This window comes from Silene latifolia, chromosome 2 (genome assembly GCF_048544455.1).
Source record: "Silene latifolia isolate original U9 population chromosome 2, ASM4854445v1, whole genome shotgun sequence".
NCBI classification, from domain to species: domain Eukaryota; kingdom Viridiplantae; phylum Streptophyta; class Magnoliopsida; order Caryophyllales; family Caryophyllaceae; genus Silene; species Silene latifolia.
Window position 1 is genome coordinate 185,432,298 of NC_133527.1, and position 19,977 is coordinate 185,452,274.

The following is a 19,977-nucleotide window of genomic DNA, read 5'->3' on the forward strand; positions in this document are numbered from 1 at the left end:
CGTCTGCGTGAATGAATTAATTTGGGTGATGGCTTAAAAATCGGGTGACATGAGAATGTCAAAAAACTCAGACTAACTGGTTAGTCAAATTTGGCATCTACATGACTGTATTTTCATACCGTCACATCTCTCAAACGTATCCTATAGGTGTGACTTTTAGGGACCAATTGATCACCGCCATCTGTATGACAATAACGTCAAACTTATCTAGCAAGCCAACCGTTATTGATAAACGTGGATCAACTGATAATAATACCAAAAGTATGCCCTTTGATCCTTTTAGAGATTTATAAGTCCTTGCACTAACTGTTAAGGACACCAACCCCAACAAGCTCCCACTTGTCCGTACAAGTGTATGTGCAATGACGTTATCCGCACTAACTGGAGGACACAAGCTCCAACAGGCCTGTCATTCCACCATTCAGGATAGCCATGAATTTGGAAACATGTAGTCTCATCATGGCCATTTTGGTGACAATGAGTGCATGTTTTCCCTGCTTTATCAATGTTTTTATTCTTCTGCCTTCCATTTAGATTAACTTTGAAGGCCATGAGAGTGTCTTGATTATTAATGAAGTCACTACGACGAAGAGTTTCATCCTGAATGACCCTCTGATATGCGTTTTCTATTTTGGGAAGAGGCTCTTGTGCAAGAAGTTGAGATCGAACAGAGAGGAGAATGTCTTGTTCAAACCAAGAAGAAAATGATGAACAAGTTCTTCATCCCGTAGTCGAGTAACCTGGGTTGCAATATTGCAAGTACAATTCCCACATGTACAGGATGGAGTTTTAATATATGTAGTTAATTCATCCCATATTCGAGACAGACGTCCAAAATATGTTGCTACATTTTCATCATTACTTTGCTTGCAATCACCGAGAGCCGCTTTTAATTGACAAATCCGAGTTCCATTAATGACACAAAACCGTTGTTGGAGATGAGTCCATAAGGCTTGTGCGTCATCGTAATATGAGAGAGTTGATCGAAGAGATGGTTCAATGGTATTGAGTAACCACGCAACTAACATGGAATGAACAGCAACCCAATCTTCGATTTTTTCTGGAGTAGTGGGTTTCGGTATAGTCCCTTCGATGAACCCAAATTTTCGTTTTGCTTGTAGCCAAGTGCGAATCGCCCTTGCCCATTCATCATAATTAGGACCACGTAATTGAATTGGAGTAATGGTGGTGTCCGGATTATCATTTGAACCGAGAAAATATGTCAAATCGACTTTTGTCTCGGTTTTGTTTTCTGCATCTTTGGCCATGGTTTGAAAATATGACATAGTAAAGAAAGAACTTTATATAAAGTTTTTTAATAAAATTTAACAACACAAATGATAAATAGATGAATAATTGTTATATATTCTTATTCCAAAGTGTTGATGTTTACACATATTTATAGAATACAAATATGACAAACTGAACAGTTGTATCTCTTCCATACGAAGAGTTGCAATGCTTCAATCCTGCCTTTTCACTTTTACGGTCTGATTATGGCTTCCCTTCATGATTTGGCTCTAATATTTTTCTGTTAGAACACACTTGGTTGATGATGCCAAGTTTCATTGTTATTTAATTGTTTGCTTCTTAGTTATATTGTTTAGCATTTGAAGCACTCAATGAATTTCCAAAGATGGTTCAAGAATGATTAAGATGAAGTTATGACAAGAAATCCCTTAGCCTTAGTCAAATGTTGTAAACGATTACAAATGCTTAGTGATTGAAGCAATCAAATGGACTCTCAAAGACGGCTTAACATGATCAAGATGAAGTCAATAAGAAGTCAAGACAATGATATGATCCTAGCATTAGTCGAAAAATGTAAGAGTAAGTGTAACATTCTCATTTACGTCAAGTGGCTGCAAAACCATGCAACGATTGCAGGCTAATCGCACTTTGTGGTTTCTGATACTACCGTATGGAGGGACTTTTATTCGAAATGTTTAAGTGTCAAAATCTTTACAAATTTCATATTCTCAAAGATTTCACATTTGAATTATCTCAGTTTGAAAACAAATCTGAAAAAAATCAATTTGCAAAACTCACATGTGACTCCTCTAAAGTTGTGCATCTACTTTTACATAAATGGAAAGTTGATTTAGTCAAGTACTAAAACACTCTTCCATTTGTGGTAAGTTGTCACTTGTCAAATGTGTTGAAGTTTTAAATCTGAAATTTTAAGTCATAAATCCACATTGATTAATCCTCTAGATTTGTGCATTTACCTTTTACTAAAATGTTAAGTTGAACTTGTCAAAGTTTTAAAGCTAGAAATGTTTTTTGCCATTTTGGTAAAATGTCACATGTTGAGTGTTTTGGGAAGAGTTTTCTGATTTTGATCAATGACTTGTGCTCCAAGCCTATAGCCTAACACTTACCATCACTCAAAGGCTATCTATTTAATATTAGATTTAATTAACCTAAGTTGTACTACTTAGATGATCAAATCCACTATAAATAGAATGCCTTTGCATCATTTATTACTCAAGACTTTTATGAACATTAATTGTTAAAACACTTTGCAAAACATCAGCTCTTGTTCTTCAACTTATTTGCAAAATTGTTTTCTATTTTAAGAGTCTTCAAACGTTTTTCAAAAGGGCTGTAAATCTCCATGTATCAGTTCGCTGCACTGTGACATAATGAGCTTGTTCCATGATTCTCGTGTTTAGGTCTTAATTGTGATCTCCATGTTCATTAAGTGAACGATTGAGATTCAAAGACTCTGTAAACCTGTGAGATAGAACTTAAGTCTTGAAGCGGAGTAGCTTTGAGCAAGTGAAAGTCTTGAAGCGGAGTAGCTTCAAGCAAATGCAACCGGAGTAGGTTGGCGAGTTATTTTCATTGTAAGGGGTTTAGTTGTTTGAGTAAATTTCTAAACAAGCAATAAAATAACGGTTGGACGTAGGCCTCGGAGTAGAGGCTGAACCAATTTTTTAAAACATCGTCTTGTTTGTTCATTTACTTTTACGTTTGTTCTCCTTATTTATATATTGTTTATCTCGCAATCATGCGTGTCACGAGTGTTCAATCTTGTGTCTCGGACATTCTTTGATTGATTAAATCTTGTGAACTTAAAACGATTAAGTATCTCAAGTTTTCAACTTAAAAAGGATTCACTTAAGATTTTCATTGCTAAGAGTATTCAACTTAAAAAGTATTCACTTAATATCTTCATTGTTAAGTTGAAGAAAAAATACTCTTTCATTCATACTTTTAAGTGTACTGCAACGATCGACTTTCTTGTGACATATCTTGAAATTTGAATTCGTGTGTATATACTTCTAACTCAAATAGTTCTAAGTATAAACACCTCTATCATTTAACGTATTGTCCATATCAGTTTAGTCTATTGTCCTAGATTTCAAAGAAGCTTAATTCAAGCTTAAAAATTTTAATTGGACACCTAATTCACCCCCTCCCCCTCTTAGGTGTTCTCGTCCTTGACTCTTCATTTTCCATTGCACTTACTCTTAATATCCAACAAATTCTCATATAAACGAATAATTATCCCTCCCTTTCCTTTCAAATCCCTCAATTCAAACAAGGCCGAATAATTATCCTACAAGACTTCTCCCAAGCTTTATGTTGTTTTCTCCCTTCAATCAATGACCAAAACACTTGTTACAACAGCCTGAAAATCCCAAGTGTTGGGACTAGAGAAGGTTCGTGTAGGACACACATGGCCGCTGTCACACATTCATGCGGAGTACACGAAGCCACTCCGGCATATTCGTGTTGCCCCATTGTGTTCGTGTGACCCTTGACACTTGACAGCACCATGCGGATCGTGCATTACTTTTCTTCTTCGCAAAAGCATCAAAGTGGCAATCCAGTTTCCGAGAAGCCGGTTTACTATGCCACGGTACTATATACCAATTATACAAATTTTCATATTTGACACTAATGCGGAAAATTCTGATGTCGCGTATTATAACTAACTCCTTATCAGTGGGCGAAAACTTTGCACGACGAGGCATCGGGGTTGATACGAGATGTAAACTGTGCAACAATGATAGTATGGTTATGGAGACTATGGAACACCTTTTTCGTGATTGTCCTGTATCTCGAAGATTGTGGGCCACATCTGATATTGGGATTCGTGCGGAAAATGGGTCGCATTTACCGGTTGGAAGATGGATCATGGATTGGATATATTATTTGGATAAGCAAGAGAGATCAGCGGAACGTGTGGTTATGTTCCTAGCGATGATTTGGTGTCTTTGGAGCGTCCGAAATCGTGTTCTTTTTCAAGAAATCAATTTTCACCCAAATATGTTTTTCAGCCAATGGAATCAAATTGTTACAATGGCTGATAAGGCCTTGGAAATGAAGTCGTCTGCGAGTACAATGAATGAATCGTCTGATATGGGTTCGCAGGATGATCAAGTAGCATGGATTCGAGAAAGTAAACCTTTTTGTGTGGTTGGTTCAATCAGTGACTGTGATCATGTGCGGATTATGGTGGATGCTGAGTGGAAAACAGTTGATAATGCAGGGATTGGGTGGGTTGTTTTGTCAAGTACAGCCGTACAGGTGAGGTGATCTTTACGGCTAGGAGGGGTATTAGAGCTGAATCTGCTTTACAGGCGGAAGGTTTAGGGATTTATGGAGCGATGAAATGGGCAGTGGATCAGGGGTTGCGTCACTTGGAAGTTTCGTCGGACTGTCTTTCGCTTATTTGTTCTCTTGCAGGGATTCAGAAAGCTCATCATTGCCTTGCGGATATTCTAGCTGATGTTGATGATATTGTCTCTTTTTTTCACTGTTTAGCTTTTAGTTATATTCCTAGGTCTTATAATAAATTTGGTCATGACCTCGCATGTGAGGCCATGTATAGTTAGATATGTCTTTCTTTACAGTTGCCAAAATAAATAAATTAAAAAAAAAAAAAAAAAGACACTAATTGGTCACTTTAATCAAATTGAATTTTGGTAGGTGACTTTCTCAAAATATAAAGGAACTTTATTGAGTATTGTATTGTATCACACTATCACATAACAAAGGCATTCATAGAAATCTAGGGCAATAATGGTGACGCATGAGTTCCAATTTCTAATTAAACTGCTTGTCAAAAAAAATCTAATTAAACTAATCACACCAATTTTGTCAAAACTAATGGTATTTGGGTCATTTATTTGGTAATATTAGCAATTAACGGGCAATAAAAAGAAAAAGTGCTTAATTTCGGAGAATTTTATAGTTGACAATTCGACATGGTATGTTTAACCATTGTTCCAAAAATACGAGAGCCGAGTAATATCCAGGAATTTGTGCAACTAATAGGAACATTACCCACTAGAAATGTCAAGATAATTAGTTTGAAGAATCTCAAGTTACATTCATGATCCACCCCCAAAAAGAAGGATAATAACACCACCATTCAATTACCACGGCGTCAACGGTCTCCTAGCTCCCTTCTACTTACTCTCCCCAAGACTCTCAAACAACTCCACAACTCGATACCATGTCGCACCCAAACACGCCCTTCATATCGTGGACTGAAACAACATAGTCGGACGTAGAAAATTTGTCCTTGGGACTCCTTGTGCCAAAACACAGGATCAATGAAACAAGCAACAACAGAATTATATGCAACACTGAAGGAAACCAAATCACATATTTGAGATACCATGTGCGCTCGATGACTCCTCAGCAGGACGAGAAGAATTGACGTATCAACTCATAAGCGATTTCCTCAACCTGAAAGATCCAAGCATTATGTTCGGCACACAAAACCTTCATCATATTTGAACAAACACCGTGATTACTCTCGATCTTTGTGTGAAAGTCGTGCACAAGATCAGTAGCTTGCGCTGGCAGAAGTGATCTGTCCATCTGGAGTTCCACCAATCAAATGTAAATACATTAACATTATCTTGACAACAAAAATTAAGGTTTACATGAAAAACACATGGGATAGAACTTACTTGATTCAACATGATTACGGATGGTTCATCCTGTAAGGTCTTCTCCCACCTCATGAGTCTTTGTTCGGTCGTTTTGAAATTATTTACTCTCATCTTCAAATTTTGAAGTTCGCCCCAAATTTCTACAACATTATCACTGTTATTAGAATCAGGCGAGCCATCACCAACAAAATTCTGAAAGCCATCGCAAGAGAGACTGCCTCCTCCCTCCAACATGAGCTCTGAGAACTTGGTCTGCATGGAAACAAGTGAATTTACCATATCTTTCGTTACCATCCGATGATGTAAATTGAACACCTTCCAAGCATATACTACCTCCATCTGACATTTGTTGTCCCCATTTGATCTTGATGGTCAATCAATGCCAACTTTTACCAATAATAATTTCTCCAAATATATGTAGAGATCATGTTCGAGTTATCAAAAGAGCTATTTTCATATTATCAATATTATAATTTTCTAAATACATTAGTTTCTGTGAGAAACTATCACTCAAAGTCAATATTGTTTAGAAGCCCAAGTCAAAAGAGTACAGTCTAAATATGATGAAGGGAGCAATATTCATGTTAGAGATAAATCATCTTTCGAAGTCAACAGACCAGATATATATGTTCATGCACTGGTATCTGAATAAAGTCGCTAAACTATCAGAAGTTACATATACTTCCTAGGCCCTAGCATAGCAAGACAGAGTCAATGAGACAAAAACTCGATCACATCCTTAGCTTATTACAAGCTTGAGTAAAACTCCAACTATTACATACAACAGCTGAGCCTTAGTCCCAACGTGATTTGGGGTCAGCTAACATTAATCATAGTCCAAAGCTGTTTAGGCATGAATCCAACAATAAGGGTATGGTCAAAACTTAGTTTGAAGAGACGCAAGGGCACCAACACGCCAAGAGGCCGAAGGCACACGCCTTTTGGATGCAAGGCGCCTTATTTTTGGTGAGAAATTTGTATTTTGCAACAAAATTTCAGGCAATAATACCTTTTTTAGGAGTTTTTATGTTGGCTAACATGTAAATGAGTAATAGTTAGGAATAATGGGGGAAAAGAAATGGCATAATTACAGAACTAGATGAAAAATATATCGAAAGTGTGTACTAGGGAGTCTTGTTATGTGAGCTTCGTCTAAAAGGTGCGCCTAAAATGCATTAAGGCGTTTTGGCTAATGCCTCATCGAGGCACCTTAGGCGCACTAGAGGTGAGCTTTTATAAACTAAGGGTCAAAAAACAAGTAAAAGAAAAGCCAGCCAGCCAGAACAGAATTGATATGTTGGATGTCTGTACCTAACAATCATAATGACATAACTCCTAAGCTACTTTATTTAAGGGGTACCTCTTTGACCTATCTCACTCAGTGGTTATAGAAAATTGAAAAAAAAAATTAGATGAAAAGAAAGGGAATATATATGCACACATATACAAGTAACATGTACGCACGAGCGCTGCAAACAAAAGTAGAGCTTAGCAAGATGTGTCATGACTCATGAGACTCACGACCAACTCTTAAAGAGAAAATGGTACACTTCTTCCAACACAAGGAAGGACTGAAGGTACTCAGTACCATAATACTAATTTCTAACGCCGGTACATTGTTGCTCACTATAAAGCTAAGTTACGACTATGTCCCCATATATCTACATTTATAAGGGCATAATATATGTTTTATTTTCTGTGCATTAACCAAACATGCAATCCCTTTCCTGAATCCTGCAATTCAGCTAATTGAAAGTGCAACCTTCAAGGTTAGGGGATAATTACAGGGTGGTTACAGTAACCAACGCTGAAAAGAAAAGTCGCACATTGATATAGACAAAATAAATACAATTGAAATTAAGCATAAAAGATTAAGAACCTTGAATTTCTCAAACATCTCCTTTAATATAACATCAATTGCAGTATCAATTCTCCAAAGGCGCTGTAACCTGAAAGGAAAAATAAAATAACATAAAATGTTCAGACAAGCAAATTGAGAGACATCTTACAAAGTCACTAGTTTATCTATGCAAGTTAAAACATGGAGAATGCTCTAGCCAATCAAGGTATTAAAAGGTAGAAATTCAGGTGCATAAGTTTCACGATTAAGTTTAGGTACTGTTGGAAGTTTGACAGCGGAATGCAGTGGATACGATATTCTTCCAAAAATGGATGATTTTATTTATATGTTAAATGTGTGATATTACATGATATTTGGGGGAGACGATATTGATGGTATGACCTTCATAGCTCCATGTTAGAGCTTGAGGCTACACACAAATGGTGATCTTATGAATCCTATTTATAGGCTTCTTAAGTCTACCTCTCTAACATTCTATTACATTGTAGAATAATCTAGAGCCTTGAGGTAGATTTTTACAAAGACAATTCTAGGAAATATTTCTAATGCATAATCTAGATTTTTCTAGATTAATATTCCAACAGGTACGTAAAAGGCAAAAGAGGAGATGTGAGGGTAGTAATGGTTATATACGCCTCCTAAGCATTCATAGACAACCTGCCAAACCTACATAATGATCTGCATATATATCACGGACAAGGTACTTGACATAGCGACAAATACATTTTTATGATTATTATTTGATGTGTTTACTTGACACAAGAATCCCCATAAAGTGGTACTCCGTATATTTTAAGGAATCCCATTTGCCTGTTGGTGAAAGTTTGAAACTGCATGGAGTTATTTAACTTCTCACATTTGAGGAAGTAAGTCAACAAGGAGGCAAGTAAGTGAGGCTTTCCACGGAAAGCTCCACTTCGTCCAATCCAATAGCTATATTTTTTTCACTTTTCTTTTTAAGTAGTCCCAATATAATTTTCTTACTTTCTTTTTTTAGTGTTCTCTCTCTTCTCTTTAGTCTACTGCATCTCTCCATTTTTCATGTTATTTACAATAAATAGTGGTTTTTAGAGTAAAATACAACAAAAAAAATTAATATCGGACAGTTGGGCTACTTTATACCTACGCTCTGAACAACAATGTATTCCATATGCATTAATGTTCATTAGGGAATATAATAACATTGGAGCTTCCTACTAACAAATCACAAAATCTCATTGAAGACGGCAATATCCATCACAAGCTTGTGACGGATACCGTTTCCTCTCACAAAAAGCCCATGAGAGGTGAGTGGGGAAGCACATGGGGGGTGTCCCACCTTGTCCTCTCTCCCTTTTTGTGAGAGGTCTTCAGCTTGTGACGGACGATTAGTCCGTCACAAGCAAGACGCTTTGTTAACAAATACTATGTACAACCAACCAAACAACTATTCAACATTATTTCAACGTTTTCTCCCAATACTCATCTGAAGTAACTAGATTTTGTTTTAGACCCAAGTTTTAAGAGAGAAAGAAACTGTGACAGATGACTGGGGTTCCTACTCATTAACAGAGTGTTGTAGGGCAGAGTACGGATCGGGTATTTGATCCAAAGTGCTAGTTCGGATCGGATATCCATATTAAAAATCCTGAAATTAGATATCCAATATCCAAACCAAATGTTTCGGATATCCAATGTTCGGGTATCCAAAATGATCGGATCGGATGCGGATATCCATACTTTTAAATTTACTTTAAAATTAAGTTTGAAACACAATTATATTCATAGTCGTACATGATGATTTTCTTTAATATTCTTATTCCAATGTTCTCGACATAAAATTTAAGTACCACCTAGATATTTCTCTAATATTTTAAACATTAATTAAGTTGTTAAATCAAATAAAATTTTATTTTTTCGAAATTATACTAGAAAACTATAGTTTCGGATCGGATCAGATATCCAAATGTTTTAATTCTAATATTCATATCCAAACCAAAACCAAAGATTTCGGATCAGATATCTAAACAAAACATAACTTTCAGATCCGATATCCAAACATTCGGATCGGATTCGGATCGGATATCGGATCAATTTGGATAATCGGATTTTTTGCACAGCCCTAGAGTGTTGTAGTGGGTTATTCCTTATGCAAAGAGGAAATACAGTGAAATTATTCAGACGGCTAAAGAGGAAAATGCAGTGAATACAAATGAACGGAGTAGAGATTGAAGTGGGCACACATGCCGGTGGGATGGCATGGGCCAGCATGCACGGCCCAGTTTGGCATGGCACTTCCTGGGCCTCGTGTCGTATCAAGGCCAAGTGTTTGCGAAAAAGAGCAGGCCTAGGCCTATGCACGACACACTTATGGCACGTATGTTCGCACGGTGCTTTGGCATGCTAAGGCCCACTGGCACACATTTGATGGGCTGGGACCTGGCAGGTCAGCATGATGGCAAGTCTAAAATGCAAAAAACAAGTTGTGTGATTATTGGGCGGTGTTGACACGCCCAGTAACCATTTTGGGCCAATCTCAATTCGGGTTGACAATTTGGCACACCCCTATGGCACGACTCCGGGGAAAGCACGGCACGAAACGAACCAACGCGCTACCGTGTTTGGGCCATGCCAAGGCTGCGTATTTCAAAATGGGGGAATGGCACGACATGGCACGAAAACCATCTCATCGTGCTTACTCATTCCACTTTCTCTTTCAGACACGGTGGGCCGGTCCGGGAGCCGGCTCAGACCACTTCCGTCTCTAGAATGGAGGGACTCAATGAATAAGTGTAGACACTCTGAATAATACATGCACTTCATTAAACAACAAACATAATTTATACGGAGTAGTTCTCTAAAAATTGTAAGCTAATCGTAACTTATACTCCATCCACATCCCAATGTTGTTCCCATATTCCTTTTTGGAGAACATCTTTTTATTCACTTTTCTTATATGACAAAAATTAAGGGACTAAAACAATAGCTTATCTTTCTAAAGTATGCATATTATAAAGTACCATTTACCACTAATGCTAAGCTCCTATTTAACTAACCCCCACCCCTACTTCCACTACATCCCCTACCCCCACCCACCAAAGGCACAACATCACGGTTGAAGCCGGCTCTCCACCATAACCTTGCCGCCAACCTCCATTGTTCTCCTCTGGCCACGCAAATCACCGCCATCTCATTCTTTCTACTCTCTCCTATTTGACATCTTTTCTTCTCGAATCCAAATGAGTAAGTGTAAATATTGTGAAACACACACTGTAACAAACACCATAACACCGTAACACTAACACTACAAAACTGTAAGCCAAAAGTAACTTATAAGAAACACTACGGATCACCTTTAAGTTCCACATTACTGAATCAACCAACATATTAATATATTATAAAGTAAGCCAATTAAATGTGTGTCCATACTTACCTCTCAATAGGCCAAAGCCAAGCCGGAGGCGGCCATAATGTATATGAATAGCCCGGGTATGACTCAATTGAACCAACATAAGTAGCATCATCCAAATGGCACACCCCAATGTCAAGACAATTGTTCACTAACTGATAAAACTTCTCATTGTCATCAACTTGATCTCCACTGTAGGACTTGAAACTATGCTCTTTGAACAAGATGCAATTCTTTCCACACGACACTTCTTGAGCTGAAGCCGAGAAGGAGAACTCACGCCCAAAGAAAAAGACACGATCACCAATACCGTTGATCTCAACCCATTTCCTACTCTCTTCATTCAGCTGATACACCTTAAAAATCAGACTTCCATCTTTTTTAACACAATCCTTGCATCTAACAACTAAATACAACAACCCTAACGACTCCACAAATCGCTTCCGCCTTCCACCACCAAAATTATTAATACAACTAGAACGAACAATGAGATTTATTTCGGACCTAGATTGGCCAATCTCATAAACCCTCCCCCCACGATCAACACCTAAAACCCTACCCTTATACTCCACAATGTCATCAAAGCGAAAGTGTTTCCCACTGTGCAGAACACACCATCGACCACGACTATTCCGATATACACCGACATTATATATCCCTTCATCTAACCTAAACAATCCCAATTTTCCTCCATCATAGAGGGCAACCACAGCCGAATAATCCGAAAACAAAACAACCTTGTGAACATCCTCGGACCGTAACACTGGCTTCTCAATCTCAACATTTCGCTTATCATCGTAAAAGTACCAATAACTAAGATTATAAAACCGACTAATTTCACGAACACGAAAATCAATCAAATTCAAATTAACTGGGAAAAAAAGCGGAGCAGGAACGGAGTACGAACCTCTGGTAAAAGGTTGCCGAATCTTCAACTTTCCAGAATCAAATTCATCGACGAAAAGCATGAAATTGTTCGGAATCAATGTCGATTGAATTGGGGGAGAAAGCGAGTAGATGATTGTGACAGAGAGTGTGGAGCCAATTGATGAATGGGATGTTGCAGATGTACGATTGTAAGCAGGCGGAAGTGGGCGAGATGTGGTGAGAGGGAAGAGAGGAGAGAGAATATAGGGAGAAGAAATAGGGGAACATGACGATCGCCATGATTTGCAGATTGAGCGAAATGTGAGGATGTCAAGGGGATTAGGGTTAGGGTTATTAGGGTTTGAGATTAAGAAATTAGCTATTGTGGAGAGTAGTTCTTGGGGAAGGTCTGGCCATGGCGGATTTGTAGACTCCATTGATCTATATAAGTTTAAGGAGGGAAGTAACCTGTCTAACCACGACCACGAGGGGGACCTTTTTAGACATGGCAAACGCCTAAACGGGTCGACCAGTCGGGTTTGGGCTGAGTCATTTTTTAGAAAAATTTAATAGACTTTGTGTCGGGCAGGTCCGAGAACATTTTTGGGTTAACTATTATCAAGATATTTATGGGTAATTAGGGTGTAACAGCAAAAATTCGAAAGGGGGCGTATTTGGTCAAGTTAATTCGAATTTGGGTTACAATAGCGTTTTGAGTTAGGGTCTGATCGGGTCATTTGTTTGGTTAATAATGTTAGGTATAAGTCGTATAACCATTTGGAGCTTGGACAGATTGGCCCTGCTTGACCCATGGTCGACTTTCAAGTCCCAGGTGGTGCCCCAAGCTAGCCCCCTCACTTGAGTTGGTGTTGGCCCGACCTCCGCAATTTGACCTACTAAAACTCAAACCCATAAAATAAAAATCGGTCCGACTTAGCCTAATCTAGCCACGACACATGGGTCGGTTGAGGGGCGGTCTTCCTTGACTCCCTCCCACATGCTAGTAGACTAGCCCTGCCAATCACCTGGCCATGTCTACCTTTGGCTGGTTTTTTATGTTCTCAATGTGTGTTTTCTAATATAATTACTTATCTTCCTGTAATCTTGCACGTGTAACAGATATTACTTGTTTTGACTCTGCTTATATTTCTAACACTGTATCATTTTTCGTTTTCACACTAGTTATGTCAAACAAAACATATCATTTTTAGCACCAAAAAGCAACAACTAAGACAATGTATAATGTAGATTGACCACCAAGTTTGATGCAAAGTAAAGGTTACTCACACGGCTTTAACATCAAGGTAAAATGTGATCTATAAAAGACAATATATCTTATTGGCACAAGTTCTATCAAATACTTTAAAGATTCACTTGAGTTCGTTCACCTCTAAACATATCATGCTTAAAATTTAGAGCTTCACAATTATACTTTACACTATACTAGTTGTTGTATCGCGCGCTTTGCGCGCGATACCCCAAGATATTATTACTTTCGAGTTGTTGTTTGCCTAGCGGTACCCCAAAAATAATAGAAGTAATGGACTTATTTACTGAGCTTAGTAATTTAATGAAGTCAAATTACATAAATGGCAAATGTGTTCCAATCACATAACAAGGATAATTGTATGTATTAAGAATTGAGTAATATCATATTATTTAATATCTATATAATAACATAAAAAGGCTTCTTGAGCCTCTATTGAAGCGACACATCAGCACTATTACTACTTGCCACATGTCACCACATATTTATTATTTTATTATCTATATTAATTAATAAGAAATAAAAGAAAAATGTGGTAATAAAGAAAAACCACAAAGCCTAGTATTCCTCGTCTTCTAGGCTCTTCGTATACCTCCGAGAAACCGAAAACTTAAAACCGAAATACAAATACTCTATACACCTCAATTAATTCCCTCATTATTACACCTCTATTATATCTATTTACATCAATCAACAATGGGACAACTTCGATAGATTAATTGAAAGACCTGCACGAATTGGTTACAAATACTTCGCACGTGTACATACATCGGTGGCAGAATTGGTATGAAAATTCGCCTTTTAATTTCAGAACAGTTGCTTGATTTATTAATAGCTCTTTATTCTCAAACAATGGTTATTTTTCCTTTCAATTTTGATGTTACTTTGATTAATTACATCATTATATATACAAATTAATGGGATTAGCTATATTTTTACTTTGATTTTAGGTTAATTGTGTAGATACTCTTTTTTTTTATCGTAAATGAATTGATTTGGATGGCAACGTTGTGTGGTTAATGTCCCTACTCCGTATTTCAACAGCTTTATGGCTTCTCGGTTAATGTTCAGTTAATAGACAAACTTATCGGGTGACATCTGACTTTGGTTTGTTTAACGGTTTCAGTCAAAAAAACAACTTCAAAACTTCCCTCCACTACACAAAAAAACAAGACAACAAACAACCCCTAAATAATGTAATTCCCCCACTACAAATACCACAACTAAAAAAGCTCTGTGAATTTCACGGGCAACCGAACTAGTTGTAGAATGAAAAGGCGTTTATATGCAAAAATGAAATAGATAACAAATCAATTGAAATTAACTAAACTAATACGCATTTTGCACTTTTTGGAACAATAGTATTGTCACTCGATTGTGAATATCCGATCGACAGATGTTGAATATGGGAAAAAGCCTTAGTAATATCATAGTAAAAGTAGTTCATTTGGTTTGATGGACTTTGACTTTTCGCTTATATTAAATGAGTACATTTTACTTTATATTAGCATGATACAATTTTCTAACTGGGAATAAAAGAAGCATTATGATCGAAGTAAAAATTTCTCTGATAAAGAACACCTAATTAATATCTTATTCTTCGTCTGTTTACTAAAAGTAAAGCCCCAATTGCCTCCAAGGCAGTGACATGTAACATTTGATACAAACCAATTGAGAACCTCTTAGAAGATCATTAAGTTTTACTTATAACCGTTTTACAACGAAGGTATGCATCAATCACTCCCCAAAGAAGTATTTTTGTTTTTTGTTTTTTTGTTAATAAGGTAAGAAAACTCCCCAAAGAAGTATTGGTTTGGATGATTTTACACTCCGTTGTGAAGTATTCTCATTTACAACGGTTTGGAATTTGGATGATATGAAATTTGTTAAGCCCTATTGTCCTCTTTTTTTTTTTTTTTTTTTTTTTTGCAACTTGACAATTTAATTCAAACGAAAACCTATTTCTTAATCCTAGAGTAGTCCGAATTCAACCTCATCACTCCACTTACGAGCATTCCTCCCAAAAAATAACATGTATGAATTTTACTAAAGTTCCTATAAAGATAGCATCATCAATATAACAAGCGGAATAGAAGTTCAAATGTGTGTGATTTCATTTTGTAAAGCAGAATGTATGGACTTGGAATTTTTCTCACATGTACATTCGAAGTATTCGTCTTTGTTTTATTTCTTATTTGGCTCATGTAGGAATAATACGCAAGGTCTCCGGACTTTGCAAATTTTTCAACAATCGGTGTCGGATAAGTAAACTAAAACGAACCCCCATACTTCTAACATTACAACTCCATCACTGGTACTTTGGGCGGCGTACCAATGACCTTCATAATTGATGGTCCAAGCATTAATAGCAAATGTTAGCAAGTCTGCCATTGAACCACGGTTTAGAACATAACATAACAAAAAGCATCAATAAATTTACATTCCTAAATGTCAAAAACGAAATTTTTAGTGCCAAGCTACAACTTTTACTAAGCTATGATCATGTTCGATACACAAAAGTACATTGATCAATGACCTTAATGCAATAGTTCCCTTTTGTTACATCCAAATTCGCTTAAAAAAACATTATATACCCATTTCTTCTTCCAATGAAACACTAATGCAGTTTCTGACCAACCAAAACCCCCAGTAGTTCCTGACCAACCAACCTAGTGGATCCCTCACTGTTCAATATACTTTTCCAGATACAACACGTCCCAATAATAACAAACCACACAAATATTTAAAAGCATCGTATTATATGATGGTATTGCTCAAATCAGCCTATCAACATACACACATAACCAAAACTAATCAACAAAACCAAAAAAATATGGTCCATGTTCTAACCTAAGGTGGTCCACCATCATCTTAGCTACTAAACGATCAGCAAATAATCTATCTCAACATCATTATCTTCATCCTGTTATTCATAATCTGCATAACAATCAGCGCCATTTTTTTTTAAATAGGTCATTCAATAACTACAAAATGCGAAGGTAATTTGAACAAAACCAAGCATAGACGCTTTTCCTCCCTCCCTCCCTCTCCTACTCTCCCACAGTCCCACCCCCTCCCGCCTTCCTAATTTTCCTCAACCCTCCCCCTCTCCCACCCACCTAATCCCTAAAGAGGCCAAATTTAAAACCTAGGCTTAGATTGTCTCTATGTAATATTCCCATTGGTTTATCTCATCTTCATATCATGATAGGAAAGGCAGGTAATCATAACATTTTATATGAGAAACTTCGCTAACAAAGACAATGGCTTTGGCTTTTGAATTTACAGCTCATAGGTTTCCCTTTCTTATAGTCGCAAGGAAAATGGGTAGCTCAGCTCCTTTCTGGCAAAAGAAGGCTCCCAGAATGGAAAGAAATGATGCCGTCTATCAAAAAGTTTCATCAGTCAAAGGATGCCTTCCTAAACATAACACACATGATCTTGGGAACTTTGAGGAAATTTGGCTTTGTTTCTTTTCTCCTATGTTGTTTTGTTGAGTCAATACCTACGTTCTGACTCTTGATAAAGAGGTGAAATACGCAGTGATTCACTATTTGATTAAATTTCTTAATGGCGTGCTCAGATTAAATGCGAACCTTATACTCAGAAAGAGAGAGTATATGTACACCTCTTGAACTCCTAAGCCCATCAATGACTCATCGTAGATTCATCCTGCTCAGCTAACTTTCGTGCATTGCTTGTCCTGGGAGCTTGAATGCCATTATAATGTGAACTTATCAAATGGACATGCCGGGGTACTTTCACTAATTTCCACCATTCTCACACGTAATCTACCGTGATGAGCTTTGAACAAGAAACCTGCATGTACACACATAGACCATGTACGACAACAAATTATACAGATATTTGGAAAATTAAAATCTGGATCTAGAAATTAGTTATGACATGTTCTCTTCAACTTCTTTTAGCTAACTTTTGAAAAGATCAATTTTTTAAATTCATAAAAGTTTGTATCTGTATTCACCAAAAAGTACTTGAATAACACTCTGAGTTCAAAAAAGTTAAGATAAGTTGAAGACAACAATAACCGGTGACAGGATAGTTTTTTTGGTGTAATTGTTGAAAAGGGTAGTAAGAGTATGCAAGATACATACATTAGGGCATATAGCTGCACGAACATAGCTGTCTTATCAATTTATCATCTGCGTCTCCAGAAAATGACTGATCATATTTGAACCAGCGGTCAAGCTAAAGTCACAAAGACAATATTGGACAATTACAAAAGGCTTGCCAAAATTAGAAGAATGAGAGTCGTAAAAAATTCAGGCACATACCTCAACATAAGTTCCGAAGGCTTCAAGGGCTGCCCGCCTATCTTTAACTAATGCCTTCACTTTGGCTTGCTTGAAATTAGGGACAGAATCACCATCTAACAAATAAGCTAAAAATAAGAAGGCTCAGAGTTCATCAATTGACGATTTTAACAAAAACTGAGACATGAAACTACTATATATTATCAGTTACTATGGTCAATAAATGTAATCTATCTGTTGTAACAACTTATCGGATTGAGATAAATAGTAACCAATATTATTAGTTATGGTATGACAAAGATCGGTTCTTCCTATGATCGGAACTGAACTTGGGTCATGATCAAAAGGGCCAAAATCCAAACCCTTGAGAACAAGAACATCAACAAACAACAACAAACCCTTAAGTTGGACTCAGATCACAAGAATTTTCATTTGAGACAATCAATGACGGGAAATTTGTATTCAAAGTCCTTCCGCATCAATCCGTGGTGCAGGGTGTGTGATTCACACTTCATTCACCATAAAATCATTAATCATACACTCAGTTGAAATTAAATTAACAAAGCAACAATAAAATTAAAAATCAAATCAAAAACGGAAAACAATACAACAGTTTATGTATTACCCACTTATTACCATAATCATTAATCATCCACTCCATTGCCATTAAATTTGAGTTCTACCATGGTTATCCAAACCCTACCTCCAATCAAAGCTAAATGTATAAAATGCAGAGTTATTTTAAAGAAGCAAATAAAGAAAACGAACCTCAAGCTAGCCAAAAGTACAAGGATTTGAGTAGTGGCTTTACTCTGTGAAGCTAACAAGGTCCAGCTAAACCTTCATCATCACTTGAACATTAGTCACATTTCTATATAATATAGTAGATCAGAAGGATTATGTATGGTACATTTTTCTTTAATTAAAATAGAAAAAGAGAACAAACTTGGTAAAAAGAAAGAAGGAAAACTTTGGCCTGTCTTCTTCCGACAAATCTATACTCGGAACCACATCAACCAACCTATAAGCTCCAGGATTACACTTAGTGATTCATCAATAGGTAAAGCTACAACAAGAAAACCATGGTTACTCTTGTGAGATTCATTTTTCTTTTGTCCGGTCTCATGGCTAAGCTATTATCGACATTTTACAGATCAATACATTGCCTTTAACTTCCATGTTCAGTCACTAATACAGTCAGATGTAATAAAGCAAATACCTCGACCAGGATAGATAATGTACATCAAGGGCTCGATGCCCATTGCAGGTCCAATCGTGTTCGTTATTCCTGCAATCCAATAATTCCCACCACGGAGCACCTCCCTTACCCCCTCTTGACCGAAGATTAATCACTATAGGTATCCGGCAAAACGAAATAACATTAAACCCATGCCAACTGTCTCCCCTTGACTCTCCCTGCGCTTCCAATTGAAGCCCAGCTGCAATGGAGTACCAATTTGCCACATTATTCTAAAATACAAAAAAATCAGAGTTTAGGTTAGGTTAGGCTAATAAGATTACTACATTAAGTAATTAAGGAAAAAGTGAGAGGAAATTAGAGGGATTGAATTAGGATGTGGGGAGATACCTGGTGTGAATAAATGGGGCGGAGGAGATTAAAGATTTGTGATGTCCTGCATTGATGAATCAATCAGTGTAACCCCAAAATGATAAATCAATGAAAAAATGTATCCTGCATTATGAGGAAATTAGAGGGATTGAATTAGGATGTCCTGCATTGATGAATCAATCAGTTTTAATGTCAGATTTCAGAAGTTAGGGTTAGCAAATTGAATAGCTGAGACAAATTAAATCCCATAATAAGCTACAAAACCTAAGTTTATTAATGAAATCGAATTAACAGTATAGAAGATGAAGTAATAAAATTAAAATTAGGGTTTAGGAGATGATAATTACCTAGCATTTGAGACTGTAAGTCTATAACCAATGTCCCATGATCATCCTTGCATTGTCGATTAACCTGCCATCGACACGACCTTTAACAATGCCTTATAAACTCTACCAAATCGCACAGTAAATGTTTTTTAAGGTGGAGATGGTTTCTAAAAAGAAAAAAAAAAGAGTCGTAGGAAGGATTTGAAGGGAAAAAGCAGCGAAGAAAGAGAGGAGAGAGAACGGAAATGAGAGGCAGCATAGAGGAAAGTGAGGTGAAGGGTAAAGGCCAGAGTTTGCTGCAGCAATAAACGAAGGCCCACATGCAGGAGTCCAGTAAGGGAAACAGGCCTAGCGTAAAACGCAACGTTCCACCTCAAAACGCAGCGCACAGGTACTGTTCATATGAACAGTGCACAGGCTTAGAGACTTTTATGTTAAGGTGAATAGATATGAATGAAATATCCTCATTGTAGTAGGTAGTTAACATACTTTGGGCGACGCTTTATTTT

The 19,977-nt window shown here is 37.0% G+C and overlaps 2 protein-coding genes and 1 long non-coding RNA gene across 13 annotated transcripts; 1 reads left to right on the top strand and 2 right to left on the bottom strand.

Annotated features, from left to right (window-relative positions):
• Window positions 1–3,909: 3,909 nt before the first annotated feature.
• On the top strand, window positions 3,910–4,847 carry LOC141641780 (uncharacterized). Its single transcript, XM_074450429.1, has 2 exons — window positions 3,910–4,539; window positions 4,593–4,847. The coding sequence occupies exons 1-2, from the start codon at window positions 3,910–3,912 to the stop codon at window positions 4,845–4,847; spliced, it is 885 nt and encodes a 294-aa protein (XP_074306530.1).
• A 321-nt stretch (window positions 4,848–5,168) lies between these two features.
• LOC141643737 (F-box protein SKIP23-like) lies at window positions 5,169–12,508 on the bottom strand. Its single transcript, XM_074453027.1, has 4 exons — window positions 11,189–12,508; window positions 7,795–7,864; window positions 5,934–6,167; window positions 5,169–5,841 (listed from the first exon to the last, which is right to left on the bottom strand). The coding sequence occupies exons 1-4, from the start codon at window positions 12,466–12,468 to the stop codon at window positions 5,656–5,658; spliced, it is 1,770 nt and encodes a 589-aa protein (XP_074309128.1). The 5' UTR covers window positions 12,469–12,508; the 3' UTR covers window positions 5,169–5,655.
• Window positions 12,509–15,725: 3,217 nt separating this feature from the next.
• LOC141631617 (uncharacterized) lies at window positions 15,726–19,879 on the bottom strand. 11 transcript variants are annotated; one of them, XR_012537675.1, is made up of 8 exons: window positions 19,490–19,879; window positions 19,161–19,265; window positions 18,792–19,042; window positions 18,341–18,593; window positions 17,594–17,700; window positions 17,414–17,507; window positions 16,895–17,117; window positions 15,726–16,235 (listed from the first exon to the last, which is right to left on the bottom strand). It is a non-coding gene; the product is annotated as an uncharacterized LOC141631617 (long non-coding RNA). The 11 variants fall into 11 exon arrangements; XR_012537671.1 differs by having other exon boundaries at window positions 18,341–18,638; XR_012537667.1 differs by having other exon boundaries at window positions 18,341–18,412; window positions 18,519–19,042; window positions 19,490–19,877.
• Window positions 19,880–19,977: the final 98 nt, after the last annotated feature.

Coding starts and splice junctions, on each gene's coding strand:
- LOC141643737 (XM_074453027.1), bottom strand. CDS start 12,468: ATGGAGTCTACAAATCCGCCATGGCCAGACCTTCCCCAAGAACTACTC. Junction 7,865..11,188: donor TGGCTTTGGCCTATTGAGAG/GTAAGTATGGAC, acceptor TTTTCCTTTCAG/GTTACAGCGCCTTTGGAGAA. Junction 6,168..7,794: donor AGATGTTTGAGAAATTCAAG/GTTCTTAATCTT, acceptor GTTTCCATGCAG/ACCAAGTTCTCAGAGCTCAT.
- LOC141641780 (XM_074450429.1), top strand. CDS start 3,910: ATGCGGAAAATTCTGATGTCGCGTATTATAACTAACTCCTTATCAGTG. Junction 4,540..4,592: donor TGTCAAGTACAGCCGTACAG/GTGAGGTGATCT, acceptor TCTGCTTTACAG/GCGGAAGGTTTAGGGATTTA.